Raw genomic sequence first — 22,279 nt, 5'->3', positions numbered from 1 at the left:
ATCTTATATCATAGTGATCGTATTATGTGACTCTTGATTCCTTTGGTTGAGATACTTTCATACTGACCCGTACGGTAGAGGCTAAGTTTATTATCTAGTTAGGGGAGAAATCATTGGGGAATCCCAAATGATTATGACTCAGTTCCCGTTGCTGGACTCCTATGAACCATGCCAGCACAAACAGCACAACAAGATATACAAATAAATCTGCTTATCAGTTTCAAAGTGACATATTGCTTCTTTGGCAAAAATTTTACAGTTAAGTCCCATTTAGAGATGAAGTTATCAGCAGTGTCGAATTTACAGAACCAGGGTTACTCTGGATCACAAGGACACCTTACAGCTGTAAGGGGATCAAGTGGAGGCTTTGCATTTCCTAGTAGCCCTTTAGAAACATATATTAACTGTACACACAATCTTAAATAAACTCTTTAAATAAGGAAATACAAAATGTACAAATTTACAAGAAGCCACCTCCTTCCATAGTCTACTATCTGCACCCACATTCGGACACTACCATGCCCTCGTATTTGAACTTGTAAGTAACTACTCCTGCATCCAGATAGAGGATGGATATAGGATCCAGTTTTGTTGCCACACAGCAAGCTTTAGAAGCCTTTTGTGAGTTTTTCATATGGACCAGAGTTTGCACAATGGCGTGTTTGGTTGGTGTGACATTTTCAGTTAATGGATAGGCGCAAACACCACGGCACTCATAAGCTTCATAACCTGCTGGGGCAATGATCCACGAATCCCAACCAATTTCCTTAAAATTTATATAGAGTGATGTCTTCCGGCAAGCATTGCCCTTTGCATTTCTCCGAATACGGGAACTGGCATCATATATGATGTTGGATCTCATCTGCAGAAGGGACTCCTCACTTGGCATGTTACCTATTCCCCCAAATTCTAAATTCTCTTGGCCTACTTCCTGTTCATGGCTTATCATCTCATTCAGTTCCTCCTTTTCTTCTTTCCTTTCACTGCTTTGATCATCTGAAAAAACAACAAGCAAGGGTTCGTGCTTGGTTTCTGGTCGCACATCTATGTCCAATTTTGAATCCACAGAATCTTCCAGATCAATGTCTGGGTTTTGTAAGTGAATCTCCAGCATTCGGGTGGTGAATTCTGATCTACTCCAACGAAGCACACCCTCGGTGATGTCAAACATTTCCCATTCGCTCACTGTTTTGTATACCAGCCTGGAGGCCAGTTCCACCATCTTCCTTTCTCCTTGATCATCGCTGCGTATTTCATAAACAGTAATTTTTCGGCTCACTCCGTCATATGGCACCCTGTCTCTTGGAACCAATATGTACAGCTTAAGCTCAGCCATTACTATTGCTTCGTGTTGAGGAATAGACACATTGAAGAATAGAGGGTATTTCTTCACCTCTGGGACATCACTGTACGGCATGGAAAAATCTGTTTAAAAGATAAATATATATTAGAATCAAAGCCAAAATATAGTGTAAGCAGAACTCAAGTTATCAAGCGATCATATAAATAAGAGAAAAAGGAATTCCAGCGAGGCAGCAGGTATGTGAAAGATAAAATACTCAATTTATTGGGTACTTTAAAACAGTGGCAGTTCCTCAATTAGCATAACGACCTACGTGTTTCGACTTTCAAAGCCTTACTCTTGGTAACCAAGAGTAAGGCTTTGGAAGTTGAAATGCACAGTAGGTATATGAAAGATAAAATCCACAATTTATTGGGTACTTTGGTAACCAAGAATAAGGCTTTGAAAGTCGAAATACACAGTAGGTATATGAAAGATAAAAGCCACAATTTATTGGGTGCTTTGGTAACCAAGAGTAAGGCTTTGAAAGCCGAAATATGCAGCAGGTGTGTGAAAGATAAAATCCACGATTTGTTGGGTACTTTGGTGACCCAGAGAAGGGCTATGAAAGCCAAAACGTGTAGGTCATTATGCTAATGGAGGAACTGCCACTGTTTTAAAGTACCCAATAAATCGTGGATTTCATTTTTCACATACCTGCTGCATCGCTAGAATTCCTTTTTCTCTGCTTTGCTATTCAGCCCATCCTAGGGCGGCTCCGCGTGAGTCTACCAGCTGGTCTTACTGCAACTTTCACGGTGAGCTGACTCTCCACCTCTCCCCTCCCTCCTTAAAGCATCATATAAATAACATCGTTCGTCCACTGCTTACTGGGAAAACTATAAAAGACCAGCCATAGTACAAACACTATGACCCAATCATCTAACCCTTACAATTTGGCCCTTGTTAAAGTTGCTCAGATCCTTCCAATTACTATTTTTTCCTGTGGCATATATTGTTACCCCTTAATAGGTGTCATTGTCAAAATAATAATCAGTACATCTGCCAGTGGTTTTAATGTGATGCCTGATCTGTCCGTATCCAACCATGGCTAAAAATGACTCACAACAATGGGCTACACTTTAGAAAAACTCTATGGTTCTATGGTCATATTGTCATATTTTACTATCTGAAATGTTCCAGGTAAAATGCTCCATAGTTATGTGGGCTATGCTGCAGCAGTGACTACTCTTGATCAGTTGACATCCTGTTGGGTGGGAGTAGTGGTGACTTCACTTGCCGGATCAAGACATCAATTAAAGAGGAGTGGGTGTACTAAAAACAAGGGGATGTGACTAATCACTGATGTAGCACCACCCAGATGACTATTAAGTTAGTTACTTACAACACCGCAGGTCCAGGCTGCTCCCATGCCATCAGCCCCTGTTTGGGACTTCTGAAAATGCTCTAATTAATCTTTTTCTTGACACTACTTGAGTATGGTTTGAGAAAAGCCTCCTAGTAGGTCGAAACGTAACCATAGTATACTCATATCCTGGATTACGATATTATACCCACATTTTGGATACTTCTTTTGTCTGCGGAGTTACACTATTTGATGCATTTGAAATAAAATAAAAATCCAAAAATTTCACAAAATCTTCAAGATTTTTTGCAAGATTAATCCACTCTTGAGTGCGACTGTTTATCTACTGACTATTAAGTTAGTTATGCAGCCCTTTTAGAACTTCAATTTCTCCATTCTTGTTGCAGCAGTGACTGAATGGAACCTGTCGCCAGGTTTTCCCCATATTATGTACTACCACCACAATTAAGGCCTCTTTTACAGCATACTAGAATGCACCTGCATCTATTGCCTACTGCAAGAAACTATTTTTCTTACGTTTAGCTTTCAGCAATATGAATCATAGATTGTGTGAATCCTACTTAGTGCATATTGGGAAAAAATAGTTTAACTTCATATTTAGTGGTGTGTTAAAGTTAATTTCTATAAAAACTTGATTAAATGTACTAAAAGAACTGGTCAAACTGCCTAACCTATTCAGATAGTTCATCAGATGTGCCCAATTCTGAGCCCATCTGCAACAAGCTAGATATATCCTTCAATGGATGTCTTCAAACAGAGGCTGGACAGACATCTGACTGGGATGATTTAGCGAATCCTGCTTTGAGCAGGGGGTTGGACCAGATGGCCCAGGAGGTCCCTTCCAACTCTGCGATTCTATGATTCTATGTAATATTCAATCAAACATGAAATAAACATAAGCATATTATAAATGATTGACATGATGGGATACCAAAGTGTGTCTGACAATAAAAGATTTCCATCTACGATGACCATCCTATAAAAATCCCTTTCTACCCTTGCAGTCGCTAAGAACAGGTGCCCTGAAATAGTCCAGCTGAAAAGACAGGTCTGTATAGTGTCTGTTCTCAGTGCCTCTTGGTCGGTCCCGTGCTGTTAGCACCTTTCCCGCCTGGGAACTTGTGTGCTGAATATTCACACACTTGTTTGAAGCAGGAGAATGTATGTATTTACAACATATGGTGGTGGTGTGCCTTAGATTAAAGCATCTGCAGAACTGACATTCTGCCGTAGATCATGCATTCGTTAACAAATAACACATATTGTGAATTGTTAGACCTTTATCTTTTAGTGCAACATGATTTCCATAAGCAGGAAAGGAAATTATTGAGAAGAAACTATGATGTCTATGTACCAAGCCTCCAAAATCATATTTCAGACATTTGAAAGGAAGCTGTATTTAATGGCATTTAATGGCATAAAAAATATGCAACTTAAAGAAAACCTGTTATCAGGATTTTACACCTCAGATGAATGGCATGTATGTATAAATGTTTTCATGCTATTAAATCCATAGCCTGAATGTAGAAATTTGTTTTTGTAGTTTTTGAGACATCCAGCATTAAAATTGTGTGCAAATGAGCCGCCAAGTGTTCCGGGTTTGGAACAGTGCGCTTGCAGCATTCCTGCTCTCCATCCTTATTGAACGCCCACCGCCTGCCTCCTCAGTCTGAAGGAGTCAGGTATCTGAAACAATAGTGACCTGTCATTTAGGTACAAGAGACAGGCAGCTGGAGGGGAAAAGAAGAGCTGTAAGTGCAATGTCCCACAATGACCTGTCATTTTGATACAAGAGAAAGGCAGCAGGTGGGGAAAATGGAGAACAGGAGAGCTGCAAGTGCAATGTTCCACAGTGTCCTGTCATTAAGACAGAGGAGACAGGCAGTGAGTGGAGAATAGGGAGGGCTTAGAGTTGCAAGTGCAATGTCCCACCCCAGAGCACTTTCATCTCATTTGCATATAATTTCAACTCTATATTTCTCAAAAAATACTAAATGGTTTTCTACAATCTAGGTATAGATTTATTCAACATGAAAGCCCCTCTACATACATGCCATTAGCGTAAGATATAAAATCTTCATGACAGGTTCCCTTTAAATTGTTTGCTGGTTGCTAAATTTGTGCATAGTTGAATAATATTTCCTTTGTTAGTACAATCAGGCTATTATCTTGAACTGATATAAATGGAAATAAACATAATCAAAATGCAACGCTTTTCTGGAGATGCCCATAGGGGTGAGAGTTCTCATAAAACGATGCACAACCCTTCTTTTGTAGGTGCCTTCGTCCTGTCTTAAAGTGATCAGGTGCTTATCCTGATCAACTCAAGTATGCATCCTTTGTAGGACAGAAAGGAACCAACCACCAATACCTTATACTCATCTATTTATGCTCCATAGCCCATGGAGAGGGACCTGGGTGCAGAGAAAGCAAAATTGTCAATTCTACAAGAACATATGGAAGATTTCCAGGCTCCCTGAAGAAATGGCAAACCTCATGGGCACTGCCATAGGCCTACCAAAACTTCCAGGAAACCACAAACTTCAGAAATTATATTGTGCACCGCGTTCATTTGTACATTCATGTGCGTCATAGCCTCCGAAAAGATCAATGCTATGGCTAAAATTGTTCAGAGGAGGGCAAAGTGTGTTTCAAAGCATCCATCTACTGGAATACAGCGCGAAGGAAGACTTATATATGAGTCCAGAAAGTAAAAAAATACCCCATAGAAACATTAAATAAATAGTATTGGAGATGATCATATTATAATAGCAAGCCATGTACTTGGTTTTATCGTAATTAATTACGGTATATTAACTTGTTACTACAAAACAAGAGACAATGGTTATCTCTGCAAAACATGCAAACCACAATCAGAGATTATGGGCAATGTGACTGTCTTTGTTAATTACAACAGATGAAAGTTCATATAAAACTCTGAAGAGAAAATGACCCACTAATGAAGGTTTAATCACAATCAGGTCATGGGCTGGAAAACGAGAGGCCCGGTGTGGTCATTGTTTGGAAGATTGTAGAAATGGTCACACATCAGCGCTATCACTGTAAACCGGAGGAATTGGTTTATGACTAAAACATGTTTATGGGGAAAGAGTATTGTCAGCTGACATATGTGAAAGGAGGAAGACGAGGCTGCGGGTACTTGTATTGAGCCCGTTGCTGCCAGAAGCTGGATTGTGATGCGCTGGATCCACCTTAGCACGCCACGTCTGCCGTTGCCGATACTACAACTCCCATCAGACTGTATTCGAATGAGGACCAGAGAAGACAGCGATAAGTGCCATTTACATATCAGGCTGTCGCTTTAACCCTTTGTTTACTCCCCTTGTTACTATCCATTGGTTAATGTTATTAGCTCCCTGCGAGGAGACCATTGCCACGCTTTTCTTTGTTAGCCACTTAAACAACCTTGCTATACAGCCTTTTTCTGCAATCCCTGAGTTACTGCATTCCCACACCTGCTTACGTTTGTTTGGTTTGTAGTTAGCAGGATGCAGTCTACGAGCGCAGAGGCAGCACTACAATCTGTCATGGGTGCCCTGCAGTCCAGCTTGCCACTTGGGGCCATGCTCAGCAAGCTGCCTAAATTCACGGGGGATGATATACTTTTGTGGGACTTGACCGAGCGGGTTAAAAGCATGTTGAGGATGTATCCTATGACTCCTGCTATGCAAGTGGAGATTGCTCTGATGGCTTTGGACGGTGAGGCTAGATGTTCTGTAATGTTTCGCCCCCCTCATGAACGGGACACTTTGACCAAGGTGTTACAGATTCTGGAAGAGATGCATGGAGACCCCACCAATGTTGGGGAATTGCTGATGCACTTGTTCAGCCGTGTCAAAAGGAAGGGGGAGTCAGTGACGCAATAAGTTAATGCGCTACAAGAGGTTCACGCGCATATCACCTGATGGGATGATGTGGGAGTTATAGGAGTGGTTCCCCCTGATGTGATATTGAGGGACCAGTTTGTGGCGGGCCTCAGGAATGAGTCAATTAAGCAATCTCTGCGGGAGTGCCTACATGCCAAACCGCATATGACCCTCCTACAAATCGGGGCAGAAGCGTGCGTAAGAGAGCAGGAGCAGGGTACAGCAGCCTTGGCAGGGATGGACTGGAGTAGTGAGGTACCCACCTCACCTGCGGCTGAAGCAGAGTGGGCCCGAGAAATCCAGAAGGAAATATGGGAAATGCGGGAAGTGGTCCAACCTCAGAAGAGCCCCTACTGCAGCTTTGAATATACCCAGAGTACCCAGAGACAGGAGTGACTCCAAGTCCCGCTTGCTCGTTGAACATCACCAGAGAATGGAACAACCCCGTGCAGAATGGGATCCAACTTGTTTCAAGTGTGGAAATACCGGACCCTATGCATGAGGGTGTGTGAGACAGGGGCAGTCCCTACCTCGGCAGCCGTTAAAACTAGTGGGCTCCATGGCTCCGTGGCCAACCGGAGTCTAAGAAGCCAAGGAGGAGATAAGGCAGTCCCGAAAGTTTAATTTCTATGAGAGCCCTCGTATGGGCTAAGATGAATGGGCGAGCCGTTCGCTGTCTAGTAGATACCGGATCACAGGTAACCACCACCATGCTGGAAGCATATTTCAGACGTTATTTTCCTGAGGTAATACGGCCAGAATGGGGCCCAGTAATCAAGCTCACAGGAGACAATTGCCCATTCCAGTCACAGGGGTGGTCTGGATGCATATTAAGGTGTGCAGCAAGGATGTGGGCCAGAAATGAGTTGTGTTGAGAGCTGGAGACCCTGTCAACGGCCCTGCAGTGACTTTGGGGATAAATGTACTGAAAGAACTCATGGCTCTCTTGATCAGAGAGTCACCAGAAGCTTTTCTTTACTGATGGAACCCATGAACCCCCCAGAGGAAGGTGTTTCAACAAGTGATACGGATTGCCCTGGCCCAAGAATCGTCCAGTGAAGGGAAAGGTTTAGTAAAGGTAGTAGTCTCTGCTGCTAAACTTGTTCTGCCACCTGGTCAGACTGTGCTCACGCTGCCCGTACGAGCTTGTACACCCCTCAAAGGGGTGGAAGTCCAGATAGAGTCAAACTCAATGGATCAAATACCCTCGGGACTCCTCATTGCTCGGACATTAGGCGTCGTCCATGACGGTAACGTAGTGGTGCGGTGTGCCAACCTGGAGGAGGACAATCTTACACTCTTGCCCAAGAGTGAAGTGGCACAGGTGCTGGGCATGCTGGAAGAACTGATGGAACTGGAGGCGGTCCAGCTAGCCGTAAAACAAGGAGACTCTTGGACTGTAGCCGTTACCATGTCCCCAGAGCATCTGTCCGGAAGCATGAAGGAAGGGCGTCAAATCTTGGAGCAGAAGCGGGTTGAATTGACGGGACTCTCACTGCAACAGGTGCAATAGGTGGAAGTTGTGCTGGAGCGTTACCAGGAAATCTTTGCCAGTCATGAAGATGACTTCGGGTGCACAACAGTCATAACCCATGAGATACCCACAGGAAATGCCGCACCTAGCCAGGAGAGATACAGGCAAATCCCACCAAAGATGTACAAGGAAGTAAAAGAAATGTTAGCACACATGTTGCAGAGTGGAGTCATGCGGGAGAGTCAGAGCCTGTGGGCAGCTCCCATCGTTCTAGTTCAGAAGAAGGATGGGACTCTGCATTTTTGTGTCTACTATAGGTGACTGAATGCCTGTACAGTGCGGGACTCTTACCTCCAACCTAGAATTGAGGAGTCATTGTCTGCCTTGGGGTAGGTGAAGTATTTTTAGTCCCTAGATCTGGCCAGTGGATATTGGCAGGTGCCCATAGCTGAGCATGATCGGCGGAAGACAGCATTCATACTGCCCATGGGATTATTTGAATTCAGTTGAATACCATTCGGCCTTACTAATGCTCCTGGAACATTTTAGCGATTAATGGAGAGATGTTTGGGAGATCTGAACTTTGAGGCTACCCTCATATACCCGGATGATCATCGTCTATGCAGCCACCTTTGAAGAACATCTCCGGTGATTGGAGTGAGTGTTGAGTCAACTACAGAAGCACAGCCTGAAAGTGAAGCCCCAAAATTGTCACCTTTTCCACAAGCAAATCAAGTCCCTGGGACACGTCGCATCCACTGAGGGGGTGAGATCTGCCCATGAGAAGATAGTGGCAGTACAGGACTGGCCCACTCTGAAGACAGTGAAGGATGCTCAGGCCTTTCTGGGGCTTACTGGGTACTACTGAAGGTTCATGAATAATTTCACTTGCATCGCTAATCCGTTGCTGGAACTACTAAAAAGAGTGCCGTCTGGTGCAAAGAACCAGACCATTCAGTGGGGAAATAGCCAGGAAGAAGCCTTCTGAGCTTTAAAGATGGCCTTGACTGAAGCCCCAATACTCGCCTATGCAGACTTCTCCCAGCCCTTCATCCTTCACACCGATAGAAGCCTACATGGTCTGGGGGCCATGCTGTCCCAAATGCAGGAAGGGAAGCAACAAGCCTACTTGAGCCGGTCCCTCCACAACTTGGAATGGAAAGTGGACAATTCCAGTTCCTTCAAGCTGGAATTGCTGGCGTTAGTGTGGGTGATGACTGAGAAATTTGCCGAATACTTGTCAGGGTCCGAAGTCATGGTGTGCACTGATAACAATCACCTGGCCCACCTAGAAAATGCAAAACTGCGGGCCTTGGAGCAAAGATGGGTGGCCTGCATGGCGAAGTATCGATACAAGTTCGCATATCGGAAAGCAGCCGAGAATACGCATGCTGATGCTCTTTCAAGAGTGACCCATGAGCGACCTGGACGTGACTGAGATGAAGAGTTGGAAGCAGAAGAGATCCCTGGTGTTCAAGACTTCGCCAGGTCATTGTCGGCTACGCAGGGACAGATCAGAGAGGTGTCTGGAGAACAAGTGCTGGGATGACCTCGAGATGACTGGGTGCAACTCCAACAGGAAGATGGGGAACTTGCCTAATTGAGACAGTGGGTGGCTTTGAAACGACTCCCCAGCCGGAGTGAAAAAGTTACCTTGTCCCTGGGGACTCTACAGGAGCCCAGGCGGTGGGAGAGGCTCCAATTAGAAGATGGCTTGTTGTATAGAAAAGTGCAGTTGGTATGGGAGTTGGGGATTACCTGGCAAGTGGTGCTCCCAGAAAAGCTGATCAGCGTAGTGACTACAGAGGCCTATGAGAGAGGGGCTCACTTTGGTCTGGAAAAGACGATCCAGTGGTTACAGAAGTTGGTCTATCACCCCCGATTGAAGACTGCAGTAGACGAGGCCTGTCAGCAAAGTCGGAGCTGTGATCTGGCTAAACCTCCGGACAAGAGAACCCCCACACAGACCATCGTGACGTCTGCTCAGTTAGAGTTATTGATGATCGACTACTTGAACATGGGTCCAGCTCATCTCGGGTATGAACTTTACCAAGTTCGCTGTGGCAACTCCAACTCGGGATCAGACTGCTGAATCAGCCATGCAGGCTATCTGCCGAGACTTCATCATTGTGTACGGTTGCCTGAAGAGAATTAATTCCGACCAAGGCGCTTGTTTTCAAGGTAGAATGATGGAGGAATTACACCGTCTGTACCAGATTGAGAAGACCAGAACAACACCCTATCATTCTCAGGGGAGTAGAACCTGTGAACGCTTCAACCAAACACTAATTCAGATATTGAGAACACTGGAAGAAGATTGGAAAGTACGATGGCCTGAATTAGTCTGGGTGTACAACAACTGAGTGTACAGTACAACCGGATACACTCCATATACCCTACTGTTTGGCAGAAAAGGATGGGAGATTACAGAGCTGGAATTGGATCCAGAAGAAGACTACCCACAGATGGGGGTGTCTTCCTGGGTCCAAGAACATTGACATCGGCTGCTCCATTGGACCCGGACGTGCTCCTGTCTTCTACCACCCAACCCGACTCTACTACTCAACCTGAACTATGCCATACTGAGTGAACGACAGCTGGCATACCTCCCACTCGTTATGAACAAGATCAGTTTATTTGGCAGCGAATTGTTTGAGAAATGGAAGAGTGTCAAAGTCTGCTGAAGGAACTTTTGCCCATGGAATGGCGAGCTAAAGGAGAGAGGGGCAGTGTAAGGAGGAAGACTGGGCTATGGGTACCTATATTGAACCGGGTTCGGAACTGTCAAGGTTGTGTCCCATGTTGCCTGGGGGAAGGAATAGGGGACCAGTCAGGTCCCATGACCCGGGAAGAGGGGGCTTGTTTAAGCCAGAAACAGAGCTGAAAGAGCGCGAAGCAGGAGTTAGTTTCCCGCTGGCAGCACGAGCAGAAGCAGGCATGCGGCGCGCTCCGCAGGGTGAAAGACAGCGCAGAACCGAGCAGCAACAGAGATTAAACGAGCACTCCAGACAGACAGTGAGTGTGCAGAGAGCCGCGTGCGCGACTAGGCAGAGGGCTGTGCTTGTGCGGAGGAGTGTGTGCCAGGTGCAGGGTCCCCAGGTGCACTCCCTTTATGATAGATGAGCAGCAGCACATGTGTTGTACAGAGACTCCTGCAGCGCTCCCTACTTTGGCTGCACAGATTTATGGACTAGGGGCTCAATGGGTAAAATCAGCGACTGCCCGTTGCCGCCAGAAGCTGGAGCGTAATTCGCTGGATCCACCTAAGGACACCACGCCGGTCGTTGCCGGTACTACAACTTCCATCAGACTGTATTCGAATGAGGACCAGAGAAGACCACGACGACTGTCGCTTTAACCTTTTGTTTACTCCACTTGTTACTATCCATTGGTTAATGTTATTAGCTTCCTGCAAGGAGACCATTGCCACTCTTTTCTTTGTTAGCCAGTTAAACAACCTTGTTATACAGTCTTGTTCTGCATTGTGGTTTTGTAAAACACCTTAACCCCCTTACAACGTTGGGCACAATTCGCCCCACTCAAAATAAAATAATAAATAAAAAAATCTAATATGCGTATATGTGGTATCGCCGAGTTCAGAATCACCTGATCTATCAATATAGAAAAGAATTAACCTGATCGCTAAACGGTGTAATGAGAAAAAAAATTAAAACGCCAGAATTACTTTTTTTTGTTCACCACTACATTGCAATAAAATGCAATTACGGGCGATCAAAAGATCACATCTACACCAAAATGGAATCAATTAAAACGTCAGCTCGGCACGCAAAAAATAAGCTCTCACCCAGCCCCAGATCAGGAAAAATGGAGACGCTATACGTATTGGAAAATTGCATCTTTTTTTAAGCAAAGTTTGGATGTTTTTCACCACTTAAATAAAAAAAGAACCTTGACATGTTTGGTGTCTATGAATTAATAATGACATGGAGAATCATAATGGCAAGTCAGTTGTAGCGTTTAGTGAACATGGTAAAAAAACCAGCCAAAAAACAACTGTGGAATTACACCTTTTTTGCAATTTCACCGCACTTGGAATTTTTTTCCCCGTTTTCCAGTATACGATATGGCAAAAACAGTGGTGTCATTCAAAAGTACAACTTGTTCCTCAAAAACAAGCCCTCACATGACCATTTTGACAGAAAAATAAAAAAAGTTATGGCTCTGGGAAGAAGGGGAGCAAAAAAAACGCAAAAACGAAAATACCTCCGGTCATGTAGGGGTTAAAGAGAATCTATGAGTAAGATCAAATCCTTTTAAACTGCATATATGAGCATATAGGTCTTATACATATAATGCCATCAACACCTTTATGTCTATCTGTTTCAGTATTCCCAAGATTTTAATCCATATAGAAAATTGGCTTTAAGTGCTCTGGGTGTTATAGAGCACTTCTTGAGACTCTGCCTCCTGAAGTTGTTTTCTCACCCAGCACTAGTCTCTTTAGCTTGATGAATAGCTCACTACCTCATTTTCTTGCCTGGCACCTGACATTACACACAGATATCAATCAAGGTGAAGAGGCTGATGCTAAGTGAGGAAATAACCTTGGGAGGCAGAAGCTTGGCAAGTGACCTGCCATGCCCAGAGCACTTAAGCTGGAGCAACAGATAAAAAAAATAAAGATGTTGAGGGATTTAGCCTGAAAGATCTGCATGCCCATATACTGTATGTGGTTTGGATGACCGGGGAGATTTTACTGATAGATTACCTATAAACATTCACAGGTAAATCTGAAGTATCAATATGATATTCTGTAAATATGACTTGCAAAATCGTGATATTTCATCATGCAATAGCAACATATCAATCACTGACACCTATTGCTAGGTTTGTCTGGGAGATAAGAGAAAGGGTCATCATACACTTTACTGCAGAAATTGTAAATTTGTACTTGTACAAAAACTTTGCAATTTTTGGCATTTTTATCCCAGTCCCTCACAGCTCTGAAATAATTTTGAAATATGCTGAGATGGGTCATATAGATGAGCTTTGCACTCAAATTTATTCAAATTTAGGCGACAAAAAATGGTGTAAATTAGGACAGAAATATATTCCAGTGTTTGACTGGAGTAGCTGTTCTTACTGTGGAGCATAAAAACTAAAAGTAATTATGAAGTGCATACTTCTAAATGAATTTAGAGCAACTTACACCAACACTCTCTTGAAGGCTGGTGTACAAAACACCAGTCTTTTATGATTTGGGACCTGAAACTCTTGTCCTTGTGGTGCCATTGCCACTCGGCCTCATTTATTTTAATGGGTTTAGATTTGATATCTGAAGCAGCCTATGAGAAAAGGTGTTTCTGCTTGTTATAAAAAAAATTGTTTTTCTTTTTCTGGATAGCCCAGGGTCTGTGTCATGCTGAAAGGTAAAAATCTTCATTTTCAGCTTTTTATCAGAGACCTGAAGGCTTTGCTAAAAAATTGACTGATATTTGGAACTGTTCATAATTCTCTTCATCATAACTAAAGCTCCAGTTCCAGCTGCTGAAAAACAGCCACAAAGCATAATGCTGCTTCCAACATGCTTTCGCTGTGGGTATGGTGTTCTTTTGGTGATGTTAGTTAAGTTCTGACATATTGATATCCACTGTATACATTACATTTGGGTTCCACCAATAGGGGGGACTTAAATCTAGTATACTTATATGAATATTCTGTGTATATACTATATATGTCTGAGATTAGAATATCTCTGTGACGCTAAGTTGCTATATCGGTTGTTTCATTGAATGAAAATTACAAGTAGAGGAAACTTAGTACTGTCTGCACAATTTTTGCAGGTAAGCGTCATTTAAAACCAAACATGCATTCATGAATCACATAGATATGTATTAAAAGTACAAATTTGGCCCAATTGATAGCTGCTGTGTGTGTTTACCTTTGAGGAGCTCATACATCATAATAGCTGTCTGTTGAGATCCTAATACAACTGCACTCTCGGTTCAACTGAACATGCATGTGATTTTAAAATGAAGAGAGGAGTCAGACACTTGCCAACATCTCAGGCATTGTCTTTTCAACCCTAAGAATAAAACAATCTGGTTTTGGAATGCCACATGCCTTATCCTTCTTTACCTTTTTTCTTTCAATGTCATTTGTTGGGGAAAGTCAGGATGCCCAACTGCTCAAAAGACAGATAGCCAACTGCCTCTGACGAAATCAGGGGAAAATGACTTGTTTATTCTATGGCCTTCTAAAAAAAATAGCAGACACTCTTTATATTTAGAAATTCCTAAATGCAAAGACACCAATACAGCTCTGATTTTTTAGGCTTGTGAAAGGCTAATTATGGCCAGTTCTGATTTATTTTTAGCTAATATGGAAGAAATATCAAGCTTTTATCAAGAACCTACTGCCTCGGTGACTTGGCTTTTCTGAATTTCTACATTGCTTTTGGACCTGGAGGGAATCCTTGCCGAGCGTGGCACAAGTTTGATTAATTGTGTATATGAATCTACTATTGGATTGAGATACTCTTTATATTTGTGTGGCCAGGCATAGAGTAGCCCACAGGAGAACAGGATAATCCTCCGGTGGGCCCCTGTGCAACAGTGGGCCAACACTCTCTCATATAAGCAGTACTTGGCACAATATACTTGAATCATTATGTACAGACAAAGGCAGCCTCTTATTCAGTTAATAATCTACACAGTTCATTGCTATACACTGCTGAAAAAATAAAGGGAACACTTAAACAACACAATGTAACTCCAAGTCAATCACACTTCTGTGAAATCAACCTGTCCAGTTATGAAGCAACACCGATTGTGAATCAATTTCTCCTGCTGTTGTGCAAATGGAACTGACAACAGGGAGAAATGATAGGAAAATAGCAACACAACTTGTATAAGTGGTTCTGCATGGGGTGAGCACAGACTATTTCTCTGTTCTCATCCTTTTTGAATGTTGTTTTGGTCATTTTTACATATTTGCATTGCTCTCACCCCTAGAAGTACAGTACAGTAGCATGAGATGGCGTCTACAACCGACACAAGTTACTCAGGTAGTGCAGCTCATCCAGGATGGCACATCAGTTGCGATCTGTCACTTGAAGGGTAGCTGTGTCTGTCAGCACAGTGTCTAGAGCATGGAGCAGATACCAGGAGATATGCCAGTACACCAAGAGATGTGGAGGGGGCGGTAAGAGGTTAACAACTGAGCAGCAGGACAGCTACCTCCTCCTTTGTGAAAGGAGGAACAGGAGGAGCAGTGCCAGAGCCCTGCAAAATAATACCCAGCAGCCCACTAACATCCATGTGTCAGCTCAAACTGTCAAAAACAGACTCCATGAGTGTGGTATGAGGGCCCTATGTTCACAAGTGGGTGTTGTGCTTACAGCCTAACATAGTGCAGGTTGATTGATATTTGGCAGGAAACACCAAGATTGGCAGATTTCGACATTGGCACCCTGTGCTTTTCACGGATGAAAGCAGGTTCACACTGAACACATGTGACAGACGTGACAGATTCTGGAGACGCCATGGAGAATGTTCTGCTGCCTGCAACATCCTCCAACATGACCGGTTTGACAGTGGGTCAGTAATGGTGTGGGGAAGCATTTCTTTGAAGGGCTGCACAACCCTCCATGTGCTAGCCAGAGGTACCCTGACTGCCATTAGGTACCGGGATGAGATCCTCAGACCCATTGTGAGACCATATGCGGTGCAGTGGGCCCTGGGTTCCTTCTGATGCATGACAGTGCTAGGCCTTAAGGGGTTAAAGTGTGTTAGCAGTTCCTGCATGATGAAGGCATTGATGCTATGGAGTGGTCTGCACATTCCCCAGACCTGACTCCAATCAAGGAACATCTGGGACATCATCTTTCACTCCATCCACCAATGCCACGTTGCACCACAGACTGTCTAGGAGTTGAATGATGCTTTAATCCAGGTCTGGGAGGAAATTCCTCATGAGAACATCCGCTGCCTCATCAGACGCATGCACAGGTGTTGTAAGGAGGTCATACAGACACGTGGAGGCTACATTCACTACTGAGGATCATTTCCTTGTTTTGAGGCATTTCCACTGAAGTTGGATTAGCCAGTAATTTGATTTTTTCCTCTTGGATTTTAAATATCATTCCAAATCCAGACCTCCATGGGATCTTAATTTTGATTTACATTGATCATGCTTTTGTTTTCAATGCATTCCACTATGCAATGAATAAAGATTTGAAATTGGAATATTTCATTTAGTGAGACCTAGGATGTGGTATTTTAGTGTTCCCTTAATTTTTTGTGCATTGTATACATTTGTGATTGAGGATATTGTCATATTTGCATGTGGTCGAAAAGTGGAGCCCTGAAGTTGGTTACTGATGGGCCCTTGGCACACCTGTCCGACATTGTCTGTGGCTATAGAAGAGTCTCAGAAACCATGAGTTACTTCCACATAGTTACAGTTTCCACTTGCTGAGTCATAACATTATGGACAAGTTTATTTTATGTGATGCGTCATTCAGTCTTAGGAGAGGCAAGTTGTACACTTTTTCCTACTGAGTCAGGCTGCATTGGATTATAATTCACTGGTCACAATGGACTTTGAAAACTGTAAGTACTGAAAATACGAAATGATCGGTAAAACTTTGAAAACTTGCCTCCAACAAGACTTTATGGACATATTTGGTTAAATTATATTTAGGATAATTCTTTAAAAAAAATCACAAAACAAGAAAATATGATATTAAAATAGATTGTCCAGAATGATCAGAGTTTTCCAGTAAGGTTCTGAAAATGTATCAGTCAGTGGTTGCACCTAACTATTGCCAATGGTATCACATCCTAGAAGGTAATCATTGCCTATTAGGCTGTCCCTTAGAGGGACTCACAATGATTAGGATGGACAGCCTCTGTAATGGGAACAGACAAGAATTCATCCTCTAGTGATAGGTTTCCAGTCTGTATTTCATCCAACTACACATCTCATGTGCCAATTCTCTACAAACAAGACTATGGTTGATACAACGAACCTCACAATCCAACAGAATGTTCTTTTACTCTTAGAAAGTACTAGAAAGTACTCCTGGGGAATACAGTGTGACGATTGCAGCACTTTTCCCAAGTCCAATAAAACAAATACTAATGAGCTACAAAAAAAAATGGAATGTGTCAGAAGCAGAAAGCCTGGATTTGACAGTACTCGACCTTGAAACATGCACATAAAATCCAGTTTATTATTCACTGACAACCCTTAACATCCATAGGGACACCAGTGATGTGTGACGGCTAACGATACAATATTAGAACTCCCAATTTCAGTTCTGTAAACAGAATGTGGAACATTTGGGGAAAGTAGAAGTTTCTAGATATTTCTATAGTGTGAAATATGGAAAAGATATGATTTGTCCTTGGCTTTTATTACATGCATAATCTAGATAAAAGGCAACAGTCATTAACCACCACGGTCTTACGCCATTTTCTGGTCAATTAAAGAACTTTAACGTTTTGGGTCAAAGAAAATAATTACTTTAATGAGATTTTGCATGCAAAGAAATGGATGTATGATCGCCATGTAAAATATTTATCAAGTGTACTGTACTTTTTCAGAAAGTATTGCCCACTAGGGAGAAAGAGAAGTTTAACCATAATTAAAGACAGACGTCCTGTTTGTATATCATACACTTACAGATTTATTCTGGGGAAAAGCCAACCTGACTCTGTAAAACACCCTTTGCGTTCAAAAGGGTTACGGATCGAGGGTTAATATGTAACAAACCTCAAGTGCATTTTTAAGGTTGTACGTTGTTGATATGTAGTCTGACAGCGCCTATCAAAAGTATACCACCCACTAGTCCTTCCGTAAAATATAACACTCTTATTAGCAATTTTTATTATTTGCACATCTCGCTGAACATTTATAGAAATTATTTTAATTTTTTTACTGTAGCTTCTGAGACTAATAGAAAACAATTCCTACATAATTTGGAAATATTATAATAAAAATTATTTTCTTGCATACACTGTAGGCAGAAATGTTGTACTTACATATATATTTAAGCTATGATAGCAAGTTGTACTTTGTATAGAAAATACATGAAAAATGCTGCAAAAAACAACTTAAGAAACAAAACCTAAGATAGAAACAAAATGAACATATACCCTGCTGTAAGTAAATAAAAAGCAATAAAGCATATAAATTACATATAGTACTTAGTAAGCACTGTTTTTGATCCAAAAAAGAGTAAAAGCCATCCCACCAGCAACAAGGTGTACCCTGTCGGGATAGTCCTAACCTCTAGTACTAAAACCTCACCTTTGTGTAAAAAAAAAAATGACCTCAATGTGAATAAAAGCCAAGAAAGACCGGGGCCCAAATAAAAATACTTATCAGAAGAATCAATAATTTGAAGCTTTTAGGCACCAATACAATATCTGTAATGTAGTAGCCCAAAGACTACGTACCATGTATAATAGACGTGTTGTCGCATGTAGCTGAATGGCCTATGGACCAGGGCCCACCACCATTATATGATTGGTAAGGCAGTTTCCTTTAATTTTGATGGCAACCAAACCTATGAAATTCTAAGCTTTTAAAGGATTTACTGGATTAAGAAAACATTTATTTTAACCCACAAGATAACACCAGTATGGTCGATGAAGAGTTTTTGAAATTTAAGTTTTTATACTATTCATGATGCTTAGCTGCAATACCAGGCATAGCCTGTAGATAACAATGATGCTGTTTCTGGGAAAACTAAACACAACCCTATATTTCTGATCCAGAACAACATCTTTAAGAGAAAAGCCTTATGATAAATGCAACACCTATGTCTTAAAACTGATATGTATAGTTGTTTAGTTGAAGAACGCTTCCTTTGAAAACTTTCGTAAATCGAACTGTTTCCAAAAAAAATTGTATTCCAAATACCCAACTGTGACCTCAAGCAAGAAGTTTAGGTGAGGCCTTTCCCACAACAGAATGACTTTTATATGAGCCTGGAGAGAGATGACTTGATATAAGAGATGAGAAGCAGCTGGAACTATTGTATAAAATTCTCTGATAGTTTGAAGGTTTCGCTTTTGTGAACAAATAAATTGTGAAATGGTTTGAGATATTCTACTTTCATGTCTCTTATTCAAGAGAAGCGGGAACTTCAGAGGAAATCTCACATGCACAAGCCAACTGAGGTTAACTCTTCAATTGCAATTTCTTCAAAAAATTCTATCATGTATGTTTTTGGGGATGTTAAGCTGATAACATAGGTATTATATATGTTGAATATAAATTCGTACCTACCTTACTTGAGGATACTTATACCCCCGGATTGGATATCAAACATATATTTATTATGATACATTTCCATCGGTTTTCAGCATGGAAATCCATAGTATTCTTCTAAGCACAATGTGGTAATCTAAGCATTTCTGCCTATAGAACTGTATGCAAAAAAGAGCAGAACTGGAATGAAGAATGAGCTACACACGTGGTCAAGCCTTCAGGGAACTTGTTTTATAAAGACCAATGTCAAAGGAGATCATTGGATGTCTACTGATCTGACAAGTTAACTAATCTGGCTCTTCCCTTTTCCATATAGTTTGCCCAAACATTGCCATATGGCATCATCTCAAGAGCTTCTCGGTGGATGTGCATGGCAGCCTTCATTTAGAAAAACATTTTAGAACTAGCAAGAGGCAGTCATTTCCGAAATTGCCTCGTTGCCAAGGAGGAACAGAGCAGAAAACATTTAACAATTTCAATCAGAATTTCAAAAATAGATCTAGATTTCTCAAACTTTACATTTGGCTACCAAATAATCAGTAAATTTAGAATATATTAGATTAAATGGATTTTTTCGATTGACGAAGAAAAAAATTATATAAATACTCCAAGGTAGATTCTATCCATGTCTTACCTTCATTTTTGAAGCTACGTATAATGTTGGCCGAAGGCATTGTTGTTCTGTCCATGGCAAACTTGTTGTAGAGTTCCAGCATGTACTCTGGTGGCTCCACTTTGACAGGTGCCTGCACCGGGATCCCGGAAAGGTTTAAGGTTTTCAAGAAGTCATCTTTCATAGTTTCCAGCAAAGAGTTGAAATCGACCCCATCCTGCTCAGAAAGGACTTCATCATATAAAGGCAAATCATCTTCCAAGCCCATGATGGGACTAGTCGATACGCAATGCACCAGTAAACCAGCGACCACGTATACCCGCAGGGCGATGGGATCCATTTTCAGCGATTGCTTCTGCTCTGGAATAATCTTAGCTGCCAGTGGTGTCCGGGGTGTCTGTTTTAATCTCTTGAGAGGACAGTCCTTTTGTCATCTGCAGTTGACAAGTATGGAAACACTCATCTGAAACTTGTGACCATTCTCTCTCACACATACACACTCCTTGCTCTCTCTTTCCCTCCCTCTCTCTCTTCTTCCCTTTAAAAAACGCCAGGTTTCACTAATTTGATAACATGTCCCTACAGCATCCCTGCTTTCCTTATCTCCCACACTAGAAGCGTCTCACCAGATTTCGCTGCTATCTCAGAATCCCACTTTTCCTAATGAGCATTTTGTAAACATTTCCATATTCTGACACTGCCTGTGAGATAGGCCAATTTTTCTCTCTGCTAAAGAGGAAAAAAAAAGTTTGCCCTTGTTCTGCAGCTAAACTTCCCTGTTGAAGTCTGCCAAAGTTTCCCTCTGAGAAGTTTTATGTGATTTTTAGCTAGCATGCAAGAAGCATGTATAGGCTCAGAGTGAATGAATATATTTTTTCCAGGACAAATTTACATTACCGCGTGAAGCTGCTTTTCTGAAAGAGTAGACGTTAAAGCTTAAAAAAAAAAAAAAAAAATTGGATCTTCTTCAAAAGGAGGATGGGAAACGTTTTTTGTCTTAACTGTAATATTATGGAGGTCACAACCTTTTTCAGGGATATGTGGGCCTGCAAGTAATTTTCAGCAAATGAGACCTTTTATATCACAGATTTTTAGCAAATGAGATTCTGGTTCTATGACTGAATGTGTAGACTGGTGAGAATGACAACTCCCTGAGAAGATGAGCTTTCCTTAGTATAGACGTAAGCAAATCTTCCCATAAATAGGGTTCCTCTCTAGCAGGATGTGTTGTAATGTTCTCGCCACTTTAAAGAGCTGTTGAACCTTAAACCATATGTTTACTTAAGGAAAGTTCCCAAAAATACATGAAAGAATCTTGACTTATTAGAAATGGCCATATTTAAAATAAAGTTATAATTGTTTGGTTGAAACAATTGCAAACCCAATTATTCAATTTTCTAACTGATAAGTGATGAAAAAATAAACTGCTTCAACACTACCTTTTTGTAACACTGTTCTTGCCAAAAGTGGTGGAATCCCAAGAGAACCTTTGAAAGTCATTGGCGTCTGTTGGGTGCTATTGTGATCTATTGTATGACAGATCCACAATACTTCCAGTACTGATACATCAACACCATTAAAATACCTCAATGCACCTGTCCTAGAATGACATAAATCATCAAACAGCCAACAAACAAAATAAAGGATAACCAGGAACTTGGTTCTTACCCACTTGACACATTCCAAAATGTGGCTCACAGGAAATGGCCTCAGCGTCTTGACAAATGCTGTCTTCCTCAGTGCACTTGATCATCCAGTCAGTTGTTATCTGTTGCCATGTAGATACAGCTATCATGGTTGCTGTAAGGTGGCAATAGAGGAAAATAACTGTGGTATACAATCATTAGCTGTCATTCTAATTCACCTGACTTGACCTACAATGGCGGAGCACCGGTCCGAACATGCAACCCTTACAGTGAGTGTCCCTAAATAACCCTAATGCATTGGGACAAATAGCTTGTGTCAGGTCATCACTGTTGCAATACTGCGTGCTTTTTTTTTACTTTGTGATGTTATTTTTTTGGCTTTACAGTTTAATCAGGCATGCTTTATTTATGGATCAAGCTTTTTGAGGTGGGTACTGTGCCATTGTAAGGAAGGAAAGGTTGATAAGGACAATAATGGGTGTACGTCACCATTATTTTATTCTATAGCTATTGGCTTGAAGCAAACATAAAAGCAACATCCAAGTGGCAACAAAAAGCTGAATAATCAAGTGTGCTGAGAAGGATACCATTTGTCAAGACACTCAGGCTTGTGAGCTACATCTTATTATTAGGAGCCACAAGACAGAACAAGGCTGAACAAAGTTAAATGTTTCTAAAAACTTTTTAATAGTCAGGTTGTAATAATAATGTTGTCATAGACAAAGCTACACAGGAAATAAAGGAAATCC

The 22,279-nt window shown here is 41.7% G+C and overlaps 1 protein-coding gene across 1 annotated transcript; it reads right to left on the bottom strand.

Moving 5' to 3' along the window:
• Positions 1-365: 365 nt before the first annotated feature.
• On the bottom strand, positions 366-20,224 carry BMP10 (bone morphogenetic protein 10). Its single transcript, XM_073568391.1, has 2 exons — positions 19,906-20,224; positions 366-1,425 (listed from the first exon to the last, which is right to left on the bottom strand). Exons 1-2 carry the CDS (start codon positions 20,222-20,224, stop codon positions 491-493), a joined length of 1,254 nt encoding a protein of 417 aa, XP_073424492.1. The 3' UTR covers positions 366-490.
• Between the last annotated feature and the right edge of the window lie 2,055 nt (positions 20,225-22,279).

Source organism: Dendrobates tinctorius, unplaced genomic scaffold (assembly GCF_039654945.1).
Source record: "Dendrobates tinctorius isolate UK_male_01 unplaced genomic scaffold, ASM3965494v1 ptg000022l, whole genome shotgun sequence".
NCBI lineage: Eukaryota > Metazoa > Chordata > Amphibia > Anura > Dendrobatidae > Dendrobates > Dendrobates tinctorius.
This window is presented reverse-complemented; position numbering and strand designations above follow the sequence as displayed.

Excerpts from the sequence above, each read along its gene's own strand:
- BMP10 (XM_073568391.1), bottom strand. The coding sequence starts at position 20,224 with ATGGATCCCATCGCCCTGCGGGTATACGTGGTCGCTGGTTTACTGGTG. Across the intron at positions 1,426-19,905 it reads ACGTAGCTTCAAAAATGAAG|ATTTTTCCATGCCGTACAGT; the intron begins GTAAGACATGGA and ends TCTTTTAAACAG.